General features: G+C 43.9%; 1 protein-coding gene across 2 annotated transcripts in view; it reads left to right on the top strand.

Moving 5' to 3' along the window:
- DNAJB6 (DnaJ heat shock protein family (Hsp40) member B6) overlaps window positions 1–13,560 on the top strand; it is a 58,579-nt gene extending 45,019 nt beyond the window's left edge. Inside the window, exons 9-10 of one of the 2 annotated variants that reach the window (XM_014257403.2) lie at window positions 3,870–4,076; window positions 11,946–13,560. In XM_014257403.2, the coding sequence (XP_014112878.1) occupies window positions 3,870–4,076; window positions 11,946–12,028 (290 nt within the window). In that variant the 3' untranslated portion in view covers window positions 12,029–13,560. Of the gene's footprint in view, window positions 1–3,869; window positions 6,353–11,945 lie in introns of those variants that run through there. The other variant, XM_088063151.1, reaches the window with a different exon arrangement.
- The last annotated feature ends 3,009 nt before the right edge of the window (window positions 13,561–16,569 follow it).

The raw sequence follows: 16,569 nt of genomic DNA, 5'->3' as shown, positions 1-16,569 counted from the left end.
AATAATAATGGTAGCCCGTGCAGCACTGCTTTTGGTGTGAAGTGCTCCAAGACTTACCTGTCCCAGCTCACCTGGCATGTCTCTGCCGCTGTTTTTAATCCAGTGTGTTATCGTCATTTTCCAGGATGACGCACAGACCCTTTGGTGTAGCTGGTGGCTCCCCTTAGCCCCCACCTAGTCCAAGTTTGGACAGCCGTGCAGAATCGCTGTGTGGCCGCCCAAGTCCGGGCTGGCAGCGGCTGTTCCGCCAGGACACCTCGCCACAGCCAATATTGCCCTCTACTGGTTTACTCCAGCTCCAAGGAGCCCTGTTTCGCACTGCCAGGCAGCACCCTTTGCTATAAATTGTTTTCCAGCCCTTCTTGCTTGGAGCAGAAGGCAGCTTTTAGCACTGACACAGCTTTTCAGGATGCTACAGCTCATGTTTGGTTTTTTCTTCCCTGGGAGCTGCTGATGATTTTGGAGAACCTGGTGCACCAGAAAACCAAATCTTAATTATTGTTTTTAAATGTTACGGGTAATACCAAATCTGTAATTTTCAGAACTAACCTTTAGAAATATAACTTCTCCAAACTGGTTTTGCAAGTGAAAGAACTGCTAGGTTTTTAATTATTATTTGCATTAGTAGAATAACTTCTTTTGCATAACACCATAACCTGGATGCCGATTCCAGCTGCCCTCAATAATTTCCCCCTTCCCTGCCCCAGCTGGGGTGGCTGCACGATGAGCTGGCTGCAGGCCCCGAGCTGGGTTAAAAATAAGCTGGCAAAAGGAATTATTTTTAGCTGGGGTCAGTCCCTGCTTGGGGTCATGGCGTGGCTGCCCAGGCTCTCGCATGGGTGTGCTGGCGTGGGGCCCAGGGGACGGCAAGAAGGAGGTGTTGGGGGAACTGAGGGCTGTTTAAAGCCTGAGCACTCCTGGAAGGTGCTCCTTGGGTGGATATTCAGAAAACTCAGGTATTCCACACCCAGCCCCCACTCCCAATACCAGCTGTCTTCCTGAAAGCCATTTCTAGGGCAAACTTCACTGCTGACAGAGCTCTAGCAGAATTTAAGCACTTTTTGGTGGTGATGTCCTTTGTGGCTAACTTGTCCCAGAGTAAATTCTATTCAAGTTTTGTATTTGGAGTGGGATCGTCTGGCTCAAATGTTTCAAATATGTAGAACAGGAGAGAATAATTGACACAAATCACACTAGTTTTGCTGTGCCAGGTGTGCTAAAGGTGGAGGATCAGAGGAAGATCTGACAGCTCATGCCATGCATAGCACTGGGGTTGATTCAGTGTTTAAATCACAGCTGACATGATAGTAGATCATTTAACTAATTTCTGGTGCCATCCTGCTTTCCCACAACTCATAAAGGGGGAAAAGTTTGGGAAAATTTTGGGGTCTACTTGTTGAACTAAAATTTGCCTTTGCTTTGGGGATATGGAAGACTGAAGGATTCTTACATGATCAAGATGGATCTAATCCTTCCACGTAATTGAAGAGAGCTAATAAGAAAGATGGAGACAGACCTTTTAGTAGCGCCTGTAGTGACAGACAAGGTGTAGTGGTTTTAAACTGAAGGAGGGTTGACTTAGATACAAAGATGAAATATTTACAATGAGGGTGGTGAAACTCTGGCACAGGTTGTCCAGGGAGTTGGTAGGTGTCTCATCCCTGGAAACATTCAAGGTCAGGTTGGATGGGGCCCTGAGACATCCTGATCTAGTGGAAGATGTCCCTGCTTATTACAGAAGGGTTGGACCAAAGCTCAGCTTTAAAGGTTCCTTCCAGCTGAAGTGTTCTGGGATTCCAAAGGTGTGCTGGTTCCCTGAGCCCAGTACTGAGAAGTTACACGAGTGTGCCTGCTTGGGGTGTCTCTGTGATGCACAAACACACCCTGAGTGGCCTCAAGACTGGCCTCAGCATATTTCCCATTCCTGTGTCTATTTGCAAATGTAAATTTTAAAAATACATTAAGCAAGACTTTGCACATGAAAAAGAAATCCATGCACTTTGTGTTTCCATGGGAGAGGAGGGATCTCCTATTTCTGGTGTACTGTAATTTGTTAGGAAGTGAACTCTCTTGACTAGTTTTCATATGTGCAGCTGTTGTAAATAGGTTCCATGTGCCTTGGCATTTTATAGGCTTACCTTCACAGACCTGGTATCATCAGCCTGAAACCTGCTTCAGTGCTGTTTGTATTGTGTATAAAATCCTGTAGCCTCTTAAGGGTAATGATGACAGTTCTTCATCTGTCATTCCCTGAGCTTTTCCTTGCCCTCTGCCTCTTGTAGCTGAAGTCCTGGTGCTGTCTTGGAAGCCCTGTCCTACTGCAGGAGAGCCATATACCCAGGGTTTTACACTGGCATGATGCAGAGACTAAATGCAAAAATCCTTGTCTCTTGTGTTTTTGTGGCATTTGCTTGTGCCTTTGGAAGGGTGGGGGACTCCAGGTTACAAAAGCAGGAGTGTTGAGGTGGGGATGGGAATTTAACCACTCGGGAAGGAGCATCCTCTGCTAACACCCAAGCACAGCCTGTCGGATGCTCGGGCAGACAACACGAGGCACATCCTGGAGTCCTCCTGTGCTGCAGGGCCTCTGCTGCCTCACTGCACCGTGAAATGACTTTTTAAACATACCTTGCCTCCTTTTCCTCATGCCCTCAGAAGCATCTCCTCATGTACAAGGTAAAGACAATGCAGCCCGTTGCGTTTGGAAGCGGCGGTGTGGCGCACACACAAAGTGGGTATTCCTGCTCTGTCCCGTGTTGCGTACGTGGTGCCTTTTTCATCTTCAAAGCATTTTCCAGCCATGAACTAAGAGCACACGCCAGAGCTGAGAGCACACACCCCTCCCTGAGCAGCTGATGCTGGGCACATCCCAGGAAAAACTTCCAGAATATGACACACCACTTTTGATGAAAATAAAATGATGCCATATTTCATCAGCTCTATTAGATGTACTTAAGTAATTGAACTAATGAAACTTTAAGAAGCCTTTAAGAGACAAATGTGGTACACACCTTTGTTCCCAGTCTTTCCCCCCTACCCCCCTTATTTTCCTTGTTGAACATTTTTTTCTTGACTTTTTGGGATCTGTTTGTTTTTCAATGTGTGATTTTGCTGAGTTTTGTGTGTGTTATGGTAGTGATTTCTCTGCTTTGCAGCAGTGGTACTATTACAGTTTCTGCAGCAAAGGGAAGTGTTCTCTGCAAAACAGCATGAGTATGATGGGAGTACCTCATCTTTCATACCGGTTTTTGCAAACACTGGGTTTTATTTCCATTGTGTTCATTGGCCTGTGCTGTGTGTGCTTGCCTTGCCTCTGGCATGTGTTTACCTCTCACAGCTTCAACATGATTTCTTGTCTTCATGTGTTCCATCACACATTTCTACCATCCTTCCAGCTGTGATGGCCAACATCCAGCCCCTCTGAACCCATGTTGGCTTAATTCTTGTCCCACCACCCCTGTAGCCGGCTTGGGCTTATCTCTCCTTTCCCTTTACGTTTTCCTTGAGCGGGACAGTCCAGGTGAGGTGGGATGTGATGACATGCTCTGCACAGGACAGAAATCCTGCCCAGGGCCATGTGCTCAGCTCCCTCATCCTGCCTTTTGGAAAAAAGGGAACAATGGCCCCCAACTCATGATATCTGGTGGACTTTTTTGGGTGGTGTCAGTGTAGTGACTGGCCACTGATGGAGCTTTCTGCTCCAGACACTCCTCAACCTGCATATACACAGGATTGTCTGTGACCAACCACAGCCAAGACATTAGTATTGTGACCCCTAACATCCAGCCCATTTCTGAGGCTTTTTTTTCAGGCTAAATTTATGCATTCTGGGTTAAGCTTACTTTTCTTGCGTTTTTTGCTTTTTGCAGGGGAGGCAGATGAAGAAGCGTTTGCCGAGGAGTGCAGACGGAGAGGACAACACGCGCTGCCCTCCCAGCCAACCACCCTTCGCCTGCTGAAGTCTCACAAGTCTGCCAGCTGCCCCCGCTTTGCCAGCCATTACAATAGTGATGAGGTGGAAGAACAAGATAAAAGCCGGGTTACGAGCAGCTTCGAGGCCCCTTTTTATTTATCAGGTGTGCACAAGCGTGTTGGTGAGAAACATGCAGAGAAGGACCCATCACATAGTCAAAAGCCAAACCCAAAAAGCCAAGCAAGCAGTTGGTGCTGTGTGTTGACTTAATGTTAGTTCCCTGGTAGATAATAAATAGCAGCTTGTTTGCCTTCATCCTGCTTTAGCTCTGATCTTCTATTTAGCCTAGATTCACTAGCGCCCTGGGATATTTAAGGATCCATGGCAAATACTGTTGTGCTGCTGAAGTGCCTCTGCTCTTTGTTGTTAAAAGTGAAGGCATTTTAGAGGTTAACTCATCACAAGACTTTGCACATTCATTTACTTAAATTGTGCTTGGCTTCATTGTCCAAGGAGAAGTTCAGCAAGTTGATACTATTTCTGGAAGCTGCAATTTTAGGCAACTAAATCCTAATAGAGGAGGCTGAGAACGTTCAGGCTAACGTAGCAACGTGGCAATTGTTCGGGTTATTTTTGGAAATAATCAGTCCTTTGATATATTCCCAGTCTGTAATTTTTTGGCAATGTAGTCCAGAGGCTATCTTGGACAACGAAGTCCTCATAACTACTTGATTCAATTGGAACCTGTGGTCAGAGATCATCCAGGACTGCAAGGACAGGTTTTTCTGATACGTGAAGGATGCTTTCCTACTTGTATGCCCAAACCAAGGGCCCTTGTCAGTAGTGTGAAATCAGGTGAAGTGCTGGGAGGTGTGAGTTTATGAGGCTTCTCAGGGTAAACACAGCACATGAACAGTATTCACTGTATCCCAAAACAGGTGCTCATGCACTCCCAGTGCTGCACCAAATTCCACTGTATTTATGAGCCTTTAAACCTAACCCTGTCTTTTGTATGGAAGACCTAAAGGTATTATGATGGATTACAGATTGAAAAAATTAGATTATTGTCTTCCTGATAAATTGCTGGAAGCTTTGTGTGTTTAAAGATTGCCAAGCTGAATCTTCCATTTTAGAAAAAAAAAGGAAAAAAAAAAAATAAGTTACAGAGGCCTGAATGTAACCTTTGGGCTGATGTCATGAAGCCTCCCATGCAAGGGTTACAGGTGTGGTCTCCTGTGCCTGTGGCTGGCAAAACAAAACATTGTCTCTGCCTTTGGACACACAAGGGTTTCTGCAATTGCAGTATTTTGCAATGGATTCCAAGGAGCAGCTGAGTTTGACATACACCGTGCAATTTTTGGAGCAATTTTTAAGACTGCTTAGGACTTTTTGCTGTGAATTTATTTATGCTCCAAGACGCACAAGTTTGCAATTAAAATTAATTTCCAGAAGTATTAGTGCAATCACAAAATGCCCTCTTCTAGCAGTAGATTGTGAGTTGCCAAAAAAGACTCAGGGTGAAAATTTGATTGCAGTTAGACTAAGATTTTACTGTTGCTTTAAATATTTTGCCTGCTGTTCCTCTGATGGACAGGGCTGCTGAAGGACTGGTCGAGTCAGTCATAAAAACCTATGTGAGTGTCTTAATCTCTTCCTGGGGAGTTTGTGCACGAGCCCTGGCCAGTAATGCCATTCCCCTTCATGGGTGTTCACCTCTGCTGACTGCCTTGCCCAGCAAGCAGCTTCACCAGCACACCTCTGTAATTACTGAGACCACTTTACTCACTCGGCTTCTCATCGATCGCTGCCGTGCATACACGGGCCGGCATTGGGAGAGAACAGCATCATTTCTGCCTTGCTCCAAAGGCCTCTTAATTCTCTGGGAAATAGTTAAGTTCAGTGGCCTCAAACCAGGTGCAGTTCCACCTTGAATCTGATGTTTTTGCCATCACCAGCGTGGGTGAGAAAGGGTCCCCCTTGACAGCGGGACCATACAGCAGTTTTAGATGTCCCAGCTGAAGCATCTCAAGCAAACCCTCAGTCATTAATGATTCACCTGCAGTGAGGTGGTGTCCTTTTCCCAGCTCTGCAAATGTTTGAATTTTGATTTGTAAGTCCATAGGAAATTTAAATGAAGGAGAAGGAGATAGGTTTCATCTTGACTATGTGGTGGGAGTCCCTTTGGAAGTGGCATCTTTCTGGTGTCCAAGAGGAAAGGCTGGCCAACTCCTTTAGATTGGCAATATCCAGAGGAGAGATTAATCCTCTTCTTAGTCAGGATTGCCAGTTATCACAGTGGGTATTTAACAAAAAAATGAGAGTTTTATTTAATTCTCCATCTACAATTGACACTTTGTGTTTTAGTGGAAATTGCTCTGGAAACTGTTCCTGGTTTCATAATGGCCTTTTAGAATAAAACTTCACCTTTTGTGCTCTGAAGTTGCTGCATATCTCAAACAGTTCTCTAGCTCCAAACAAGGAATTTTTGAAATAAGAACTCAGATACTGCCAGTGATGTGCTCCCTGATAGTGTGATACACGGCTGACTGGTGGGATCCGAGCTGTGTCAAAGTGCTGTTAATGCCAGCAGAGACCTGGGCATGGCAGCTGTTAATGCCAGAGGTAGTGGTAACTGCTCCTTAAAAACTACTGCTTTGGATTTGAGAGTTTTGACCTTTATCCAGCAAGAATGATTGAAATGTTTAATTGTTAAAATAGTGAAAAAATATACAAATTTCATTATTTGGAAGATAATATTGCAAGGTTTGCTCTTCCTTTTCAAAGAAATAGCTTTCATTAACCTATAACTTACAACAAAAATGATTAATTTTTTGCTGCATTTTCATCTGCTGGCATCTGTGAAGAGGAAACCATTCTAAAAGAACTAGCTTAACTAATCTTGATCCTTTCCTGGCATGGATTCCTCTGCTGGAAAGTTGAGCTGTTTGTACTTCATTTCATCTTTAATTCAGTCTCTGTTCTTTTTACCAACATGCAGTTTCCTGAATTACACTTTACTAACTAGTAACAGTGATGTGCTTTGTTATCCAAACTAATTACTTTATAATTCCACCATAAACTTCCTTTTTGGGCATGTAACGGAAAGAGAAAGGAAAGCAAAGCCACTGGTTTTTGTGGAAATCTAATACGTGAGGAATGCTGGAGGTGATGAATGATGGAGTTCCCCCTCCCTTTGCTCCACGTCCCCTGGCTGTAACTGTGCAAGTGGGATGTTACCTGTGTGGGGCAGGGGCTGGGAAGGCTGGCTGGTGGATTTGGAGACTGGCTGGTTGCCCCCAGGCTTAGCCCAGAGCTGCCTTCACACATGGTGTTTTGGCTGCTGGTACGAAATCATCCTGTTACCCATCAAAGACAGCTGGGCTCTGTGTGGAAGGGCTTTCATGGCTGCATAGCCTTGCAAGCTTTTGCTTGCCATTTGGGAGTAAAATCTTGGAAATCTATTCAGTGCTGGTGTTACTCTAATTAGCAGGAAGCAAGCAGGTGCTGTCTGGCTTGGTATGTTCTTGGTATGCTAGGCAGAACTGGTAAAGAAAACGGCATGGTGAGCAAGCATGAAGGAGGGCCCCTGCAAGTTGCTAAAGCTTTTCAGTCCCCTAAAACATCAAAGTTGGGATTACATCACTGGGCTGGCCAGTGAAACTGGAGAACTCACCCCTTAGATTTAACAGTGTGGATAATTGAACAGTAGAACAGCATACCTAGACAGGGTGGGATGTTTTGTCACCCCAGTCTTGACTAAAGGCTCCCTCTCCATGATGCTCCATGGCACAGGCAGGAGCTGTGGATGAGGAGAGGGAAGTAGGTCAGGTTGTGCTCTGTGCTGAGCAGTGGCTGGGGGAGGGGATGTGAAAGTGTAAAGTTGTAATTGCAAATTGATTAATCCATGAAATTATACTGAAGCTGTGATCTGGGGTGAATTTTTACAATGGCATATGTGAGTGTGGTCAGTCTAAAATAACAGAGGGTGGCTGCAACTTGGAAATAAGCCAGCTGCCTTTGAAACACCAGTTTATTGTTTTGACTAGAGAGACATTTCTAAGAGCAGAAAATTAGAAAGAGCACTGCAGAACCCAGCTTGAAAGTGCCTCACTGCCCTTTTAAAGCTTTGTGAATGTTGGGGCCATGGCTGCTTCCATGCTTTGAAGGAAGGCTGCAATTTTAGCAAAAAGTTGGTAGATCTTGGAGAACATTTTCTCTGAGACTTGAGCAGAAATGTGAATCCCTCCTACCCCCAACCTCAATGTTTCACTCTGAAAGCGGAGGGAGGCTCCTTCAAAGTCTTCACCTTAGCAGATCTCATATAAAAATCTGGCTGTGGCCTTTATTGCTCACTGATGTGGGTCAAGCAGCAGCAATGCTGTGTGTTAAATTGTCAGCTGTGCCTGGACACCTTGTTTCCTCCTGCTGATTCCTACGCTTCCCTGTGCCAGCAGAAGAAAGCTGGAGCAGACCCGTGGCCTCTCTCTGCATCCTGGTAGAGCGGGCAGGCGTCAAGCAGGGCAGGAAAAAGCAGGATACCAGAAATGTGTTGGGTAGGAGTGTCTTCCCAAGGGACACTTGTGCCTTTGGATCGGCCGCCTGATGTGTACACCCCCCTTGCAGCTGCCACCCAAGAATGTGATGAGTTTCACGGTCAGTGACTGAACAAACTCGTGACTTTGCCAAGTGCAGATGGCAGGGAAGTAGAAAGCCAGAAGGAAAGTCAATCTGGGATGCAGCAGAGAAGCTTCCCAGTTTGTTTGGGTCCTTGCTGAGTGATGGTTGAAGGAGCTGCACCTAAGTGTTTCTGGAAGTTGTTTCCAGCCTTCAACAGCTTTATGAAAGCTGGAATAGCTTCTGTTCTCCCTAGAAGTAGAAAAGAAGGGGATGAAATGGAAAGAGTGGGTTAGCTGATGCGGCTTGTTTTAGACAAGAATTATCCTAGTAGTAAAGCAGGTGTAATTCCAAATGGTGTGGATTCTTGCTTCACCCATCTCTGCTCCTGGCAGCTGACAAAAGCAAGAAATACCAACTTAGGGAGATTTCTATCTGCATTTGAGTGGATCTGTTTTCCAAACGTCACAGCTTGGGGAAGCTCTTGGCAACCTGTTCTCCCTCTGCCCTGTGAGGCATTTCTAGAATTTGGGTGGCTAAAGATTGCTGCTAAGGGTGGAAATTTGAACAGCTTTCTCCAAGGCCAGCACTGTTTGGCTGAAGCCAGTTCAGCCTGGCACTTGCCATGGGAAGTTTCTGTGGACACTTTGGGATGCTGGCGACTCGCCAGGACATGGGCTCACTGCAGTGATCAGTCATGGGGCTGCTGCTTTCTAATTCAGATTTTGTTGTCTCATGACTTTGAGGCTAGTCTTGTAACCAAGGCAGCTAAATATGCTTTTAATTAGCGCTGGTTGAAGTATTTGAGTGAAATATGCACTGAAGGGTTACATCTTCAGTGTGCAATTCTTATTTATGTCAGGAGCTGCTTCACTTGTTTGGATCACGTTTTTGGCTGTTATCACCCAGCATAGCACTGCTGGAGCAACAGACTGGCAAAGTTTGACCTATCCTTTCTTCTTAGGTGGGGGTAGAAAAGGAAATGGCAGACAGTGAAATTATTTATCACAGCAGGCTCAAAACAGAAAAGACCTGGCAGTTTTCTCTTGAGGAATACTCTGTGTTTGTGTGTTATCTCCTACTTTGGGCAATCTCTTTCTGTGTGTCAGTGATAACGCTTGAAAGATTTCCACTTTTCAGCCTTATCATTCCAGAGGCTGGTAGGAGACCATGTTGTCAAATGCCTAAATATCTTCATACCACAATATTTTAACATTTGAGTTGTTTCATTTATAACACAATAGATTATGTGGTATTCACTTCTAGTCAAAATTTACATTGACTCAGTATTTTTAAGAAATAGTTGCTAGAATTGCTTTCAAAATCTCAAAAATTTGAAGAAAATGGACTATTGCAAAAAAAAAAAAAAGTATTAGATATAAAATAGCAGCATCAGATGCTATCATGCCTGGATGTGGAAACCTTTTAGACACACTGACACTGTTTTAAGAATGAAAAATTTAAAAAATTATGAAACTAATACCTGCTAGGGTTTAATGATTCTTTCCCAAATATCTGTGTTATTGTTTATGAGTTCTTACATGAGCTGGTTCTGATCAGCTGATATGATGATGGTTTTCCCTCCAGTAAAGGGAGGAGTTCTTTGAATAACAACCCCCAGATGACTGATTCTCAGGAGTCAGCATGTCTCTTCCACCTCCATTGACCTCCGTGGGAAAGCAGGGAGATGCTTGAGCCCTTCAGGGATGGGTGCCTTACTCAGTGAATTGAATTCAAAAGGATCCTATTTTTGGTGATGTACAGGGCTGACGTGGAAGGAAACTTCCTGGATGGAGTTCTTAGTGAGGAGATGTTCACACAGTGACTCCAGGGACAGGAGTGTAGCTCAGGCGGTGACAGAGTGCAGGGAAAACCCAGCATCATCTGCAATTCTGCTAAACACTGCCAGTTTTTCTCTTCCTTAAACAAGAAAACTGGTTTCCACTCTAACTTCGTGCAGACTGATCGCTCATGGCAGAATTTCTAAATAAATATCCTGCCTCTTGACTCAGATGATTGCAAAAGATGAAGTCATGCTGTGGGTACAGCACAGGAGCTAGAGTGATAACCTAGAACAGTTTCCTGTTGCTACAAGTGAGTGTATTTCCTCTAAGCTTTTGATAATGTCTCAAATGGTTTAAGCTGAAAGACTTACCTCGTGGTTCTCCTCGAGTCTTAGACTGGAGAACTTCAGCTCTGCTGTGGGCACATGTCTAGTTGTGCTTGGGAGGAGCTCTGGTGAGGAGCAAACTGCAGCCACAGTGTGGCTTTGTACTCCCCTGGCCTCCCACCACTTCCTTTTCCCATCTTAATTTTGCTATTGATAAACTGATGGAGAACCAGGTGCACCGGTGAAACTGCTTCTTTGGGGTCATCTCTGCCTGCCCACTGACAGAGCACAGGGAAAGAAGAGATTTCCATCCAGGCAGAGCTGTGCCTTTCCAGGGCCATTCCTCTGTCTGCCAGCCCTGCCTCTCAGCTGGATTCAGGGGCTGCTCCGCTCTGTGCTGGGCCTGGTCACTGGACTGTGCTGATTTCCAGTGACAGAGCACCACTGAGCTGAAAGATCCCTCCAGCTGTCTCAAAACATCACAGGATGATTGTCTGAGGGAAATGTTTACTGGCTTTCAGTTTAGATTTATGGGTGCACCTGGGTAGATGTGGTGTTTCACACAGTTCACTGCCCATGCAGGCTGCCAGCAAGTTGGATTTTACTGCAGGTTTGGAGGAAAAGGTGTGATGCCGAGCAAGAACTGCTTTTCACACATCTCTGTGGGGGTAATAAACCATTGGAATGATGATCACATGGCTGGAAGCTTGTGCCTACTGAACTTGTAGCAAATAATTGTTGCTTGAACTCAATGCTTTCATGCACCGTTGGGGCTGCAGTTGAATATAACCTGTGGTGCATAGTTAAGCATGAGCAGGCTGATGACCAGCTTATAAAATATATATTGGTAAACACTGAGCACCTTCTTATTTACTCAGGATTCTTGGCATTCCCTAGTCTTAAAATGGAAATGCAAATATTGTGGTAACTCTGACTACCGTGAGCAGGAAATGCCAGTACTTAAATTGCTCCTGCTGCATAAGTCTTATTTATTGCTTCCTTTTTGAAAATTATTCTTGTTTTGCATGTGCTCTAATTTTGAAGCTTTTCCTGAATGGCTTTGAAGGATTTTGAAAGTTCTCCAGATCTTTTCAAACTTCAAAGTTTGGTAGTTCTTTCTTTCTATCCTATGTAAGGGATATAGTAGAATTGGGGATATAGTGAAAATGGCAATTAAAACAAACAACACATTAGGAAGCCAGACCTTTTCTTTAATATTCTTTAAACCATTCAGAGAACATGTGCTTTTGCTAGAGAGAAAAGTCCATAAATGCTGTGAAAAGTGTTTTACAAGCCATGTTTCCTCAGGATACAAAGAAGGCAGCAAGAGGAGGAAGCAGAAGCAGAGAGAGGAGCTGAAGAAGAAGAAGTCAACCAAAGCGAGTTACTAAAATGGACTTCTCTGCTATGCCAATACCTTTATAATAATGACAACTTCATGTTACCTTCAAGCACACCTCTTTTGTGTATATTTTTTGATTGTTCACACTGCTACCAAGGAAGTGACTCATGTTTAAAACTGTACTAAAATTGCACTATGTTATTCCTTTTAGTTTCACAGAGTGGCTTTCTTGCCCGTTCAGGTTAGGGAATTCAGACAAGGCTGGTCGTGGTTAGAAGTGTGTTGTTTGAAGATTGGAAAGCGTTACAGAATTTCTTACCTCTTCCTTCCCTAGGACTAAGACAATGCTACTCTAGTATTTGTTATGTGTCCTGTAGGATATAAAAGGCAAATGCCTGCTTGTTTGGTCACTGGCATCAACATCAGGCCTGTTGAAAGCAGAGTCCTGTTCACTCATGCCATTGGGAGTGGGACTGAGACATGAGCTCTTTTAGGGTAATTTATGCAAGATTAATAAGTGACTTTTATGGTTGGGTTTTTTGGTTTTTTTTCCCCCAGGCTGGGCAGTTCTGCCCCTGCTATTATAATGTTCCCTCATATTAAGTTGTATCATGAAGTTATATTCTCTGATTTTAAGAAATGTAGTGTAATGATGGTCTCCTGTAAGCACTCCTACTGATTTCTCTAGGCTTAGTTGACTCTCCTGATGAATCATTTAGTGAAATCATTCCTTATTTTAAAAGTTTATTTTCAGAACCTAGAGACAAATCATCCAAGTGCTACTTTAAAACAGCTCTTTGTTTCTTCTGAGTAGGTTTTAGATAAAAAACATTTTTTCAGCATCCATTTTAGATTTTATCAACTTGTTTCTGCAAAAAACTTACACCTTTATGTATGAAAGCATTTTACATCGGTTTTATTGCAGGACTAATTTTTTTTTTAGCATGAAAAGATGTCTTAGATCTAAAATAAATACACATTTCCTGGCAAGATGACTTCCTTGCTTCCCATACTTGTCTCATGTGCATGACACATTGCTTCTCTTAATCTTTTAGTGTGTACAGAGCCCCTCTGTTGCCTTAAGCATTTACCTGCATGTTTCTTGTCAGTGTGTTGTCTCCTTTCTTTAACCTCCAGGTAGGAGTTAGCAGCTTATGGTTTTGTTTTGTTTCTTTTGTCTTCCTCTTGCCAATATGTTGTTGATGTAACAGCCTTAAACCTGGCAATATTGAAAGTCCACAGTTCCTGGAGAAGCTCACTCATCCTAACGTTTCAAAGATGTAGGAATGCACATAATTGTGTAAGAGAGGAGCTAAACAGAAAAAGCCAAGTCTGCATTCTAGCATGGTTTGATATAACAAATTCTGGTGTCTCTGGTATCTGAATGGTTTAGCTTCAATTCCCCAATGTAACCCTCTGCAGACACCACATAACATGCAATAACCATTTGTGAACTCTCTTAGGGTCTGTAAATTACGGTTAAGATCAAGTAAGGACCGAGTACCAGTTTTCTGTCACTTAAGTACCACTTTTTTTTGTGGAGTGTTACTAATATTTAAAAATAAAGAAAATCTTCCTTTATACTTTGTCCTCTTGCACTGTACTATAGACTGGCATTTGTTTTTTGTGGTTCATTTCCATTAAAGTTCAGGCTGTAAGCACAGCGGGGAGAGTCCTCATTCACACAGCGCTCACAAGCATTCCAGGTAATTCCTTTTGTTAAATCCATGAGCAAGTCAATACAGTCCCTGTGTCAAATGGCTGATACTGGAAAATGAAGGTTCTTTCTGGCTGGAAACATCACTGTGATGAGAGTATACTTCAAGCAGAGCTTGCACATTTGCCACACAAGGAATATTCATCCTGGATAATGCACAACATTGAACTGCATCCTGGTTAGGCTGCTCTCCATACTCTAGGAGAAATGCCCCCCGTCCATATGTTAGTTCAAAGCTCTTACACTGCTCATTACTTGCTGGGGACACGGTGCAGGCTTTGGAAAAGCAGCAGAGGTGGAGGAAGGGAGAGGTGACACCAGCACAGGGCTGTCCCTGTGCTGTGAGCAGCCCCACATAATGGGACAGAGTGGCTCCAGATCAGGAATGTGCCTTGAAGAGTTAGAGCAGACAGGGATTTGGTATATAAATATCTCCTTGACTCAATCCCTGTGTTAGGCTGGATGGAGGTGAGTAGAGCATTAATTAGGAGACCTGCAGGCAGGCCCTAAATTAGTGAAGAAAAGCCTGTCTCAACAAAGGCATCCTTATCCCACTGGAAGGGTGCTGCTGTGCTTGCAGGTGGCCTCCTACACCCAGCACCTTCCACTGGGAGAAACTCCTGGGAAACAGAGTCCCCAGAGGAGGGAACCACGGGCGTCACCTCTCCAACTACCTAGAATCTGTCCAAGCTTGCCTGGAAATTAAAGAGATGTGGGCCCATGGCCACTGAGCCTAATTCCTTCTTTCTCAGCCTAATTATTTCTGGGTTTTAGCTGAAGGGGAACTGCTCAAGTATAGTGTGGCTGTAGCACTGTGTTCATGGGGCTGTGCTGCTTCCAGGACAGCCTGGAGCTGGTGCTGTGTCTACAGGAGCAGGCACATGGTTCTGTATCCCAGTGCATCCATCTGCCACAGGTGAAGGCTGCCTGATGATGTAGGTACTTAAATATGTGTCAGGGTAGGAAAAAATGCAGGTGGGTGTGAGGCACCACAACTGATAACAGATGATGCTGGCCCAAGGGTGGCTGTGAATAAATGTATTGTGAAAGTTGGGAAATGATTCCTGCCCATCCCACAATACTCCCATGGAAGAGCTGAGAACAGAAACAGAGCTAGTTTAAATATGGGGCCTGGTGTGATGTATAAAATGTATTGCAAAATTATTCTTTATGGAGAAGATACCTGGGCTCCAAGACCTGAAATGTATCCTGTAAGAAAATAAATTTACTAGGGCAGATAGCAGTGGAGTGTCAGGATAGTTAGAGATAGTTAGAGATACTGAAAGGTATCCCTTTAAAAGATAAACTGAAAAAACCCCAGTTTTTAGGGAGGACACAATTGCAAACAAACACAATGCTGACAGATAAATGTTCCTGCTCCTTGGAAGCTGCCACTATGAAAATAGTTTAAATTCAGTTGTTTTTCCACACCTTTCAGAGATGTGCACTGTCTAGTCTTTGAACCAAGATTTTGTAAGACTTTGATTTGAAATAAATTATCTCATAGTGTGTAGATGTCAGAACGACATAAAAGTATTTTTCAAGTTTTTCCCAATCTCTGCTCCATGCTGGTGCCACCTTCATGAGCAGCTTGCAGACCTGTACATCCTGCTCCTAACAAAGCTCTGTTTCCTTCTATCAGCTTGGCTGCCTTTACAGAGACTTTGCTTTTCCCCAAATGTCAAACTATCTCATGAGCCTTTGTATGTATTTCTTGAAATAACACACTGAAAAGATGATGGGTCAAATATCTAGAAAATGCACAGTAATGGTCAGGTAAGCACTAAGCTGCTTGTTTTCCCAGCCACATCTGAAATGTGTGACTCGTACCCACTTACTCTTCAGGAATGTTCCCCATCATGTACCACCAAACTGGTGCCTGTCAAGTGGTGGGATTAGCTTGTTACTACATCAAATGTCATTGTTTTATTCTACATGTAAAGAATTCTATTAATTCCCATTTTTTCCCTTTTGTTTTGTGTGCTAGTTGCACAGGATTCCCTGGATGCACAGGTTAGTGCTTCTTGCATTTCAGATCCTGCTTATCTTGTGCAGTTCTGCTCTTTTATGTCCAAGCTGAGCTCACATTTTAGGGTTCTCTCACGTTTCCTTGCCCAGGGAGCACCTAGATGCCCTGTAACCCACACATTGATGGGAGGGTGGGGGTGGCATATTAGCCCATGATTAGCTATATTTAATTATCTTCTTTCCAAGTGGGAAGTTGGTCTTAAGAGACTTTTTATCACTCTTTGCAGAACTTTTCTCATTGCTACCTGTTGCACTAAAAACTCTAGTCAAGACAATTTTCCTCCCCACTGATGAGAATTAAAAGAGGGCACTTACAGCCATATACAGATCTCAGTAAATATTCATATTTGGAACTGTGGTCGATTCACCTGCCCTGTGTCAGCACACTTTGTCTCTTCACAAGCTCTTCTAGCCAAAAAGGATTAGGTGGGGTGTTAGGAAGCATCAGATCTGTTATGTACCTTGGTGCCCTCTTAGCCACCAGCTGTTAACTCCTGACAGCAGGAGAAACACAAAGTGGCTCAGCTGACATGAGATGATGACATTTCCAAGCGTGGGATAGGTTACCTCACTGCTCTCATCATGACAAGAGACTGACCATGTCATTTGGCATATCTTGAACTACAGTTTCAAGTATCCCAGACTTGAGATAGGCAGGATCCTGCCTCTTCCTGAAGGCCCCATGCTGTCACTGAAAAACCAGCCCAAAAAGTAAGATGTGAGTATGAGAGGGAGATTAAAACACTTGCACTGATAATGAGTCTGAATGCTTTGATTTCAGAAAAACGCCTCAATATCTGCCTGGAAGAGATCATGGATATTCTAGGATGTCTTCAAGGAGGGAA

This window comes from Pseudopodoces humilis, chromosome 1 (assembly GCF_049639895.1).
Source record: "Pseudopodoces humilis isolate 2021_Gansu_Grassland_sample_001 chromosome 1, ASM4963989v1, whole genome shotgun sequence".
NCBI lineage: Eukaryota > Metazoa > Chordata > Aves > Passeriformes > Paridae > Pseudopodoces > Pseudopodoces humilis.
This window is presented reverse-complemented; position numbering and strand designations above follow the sequence as displayed.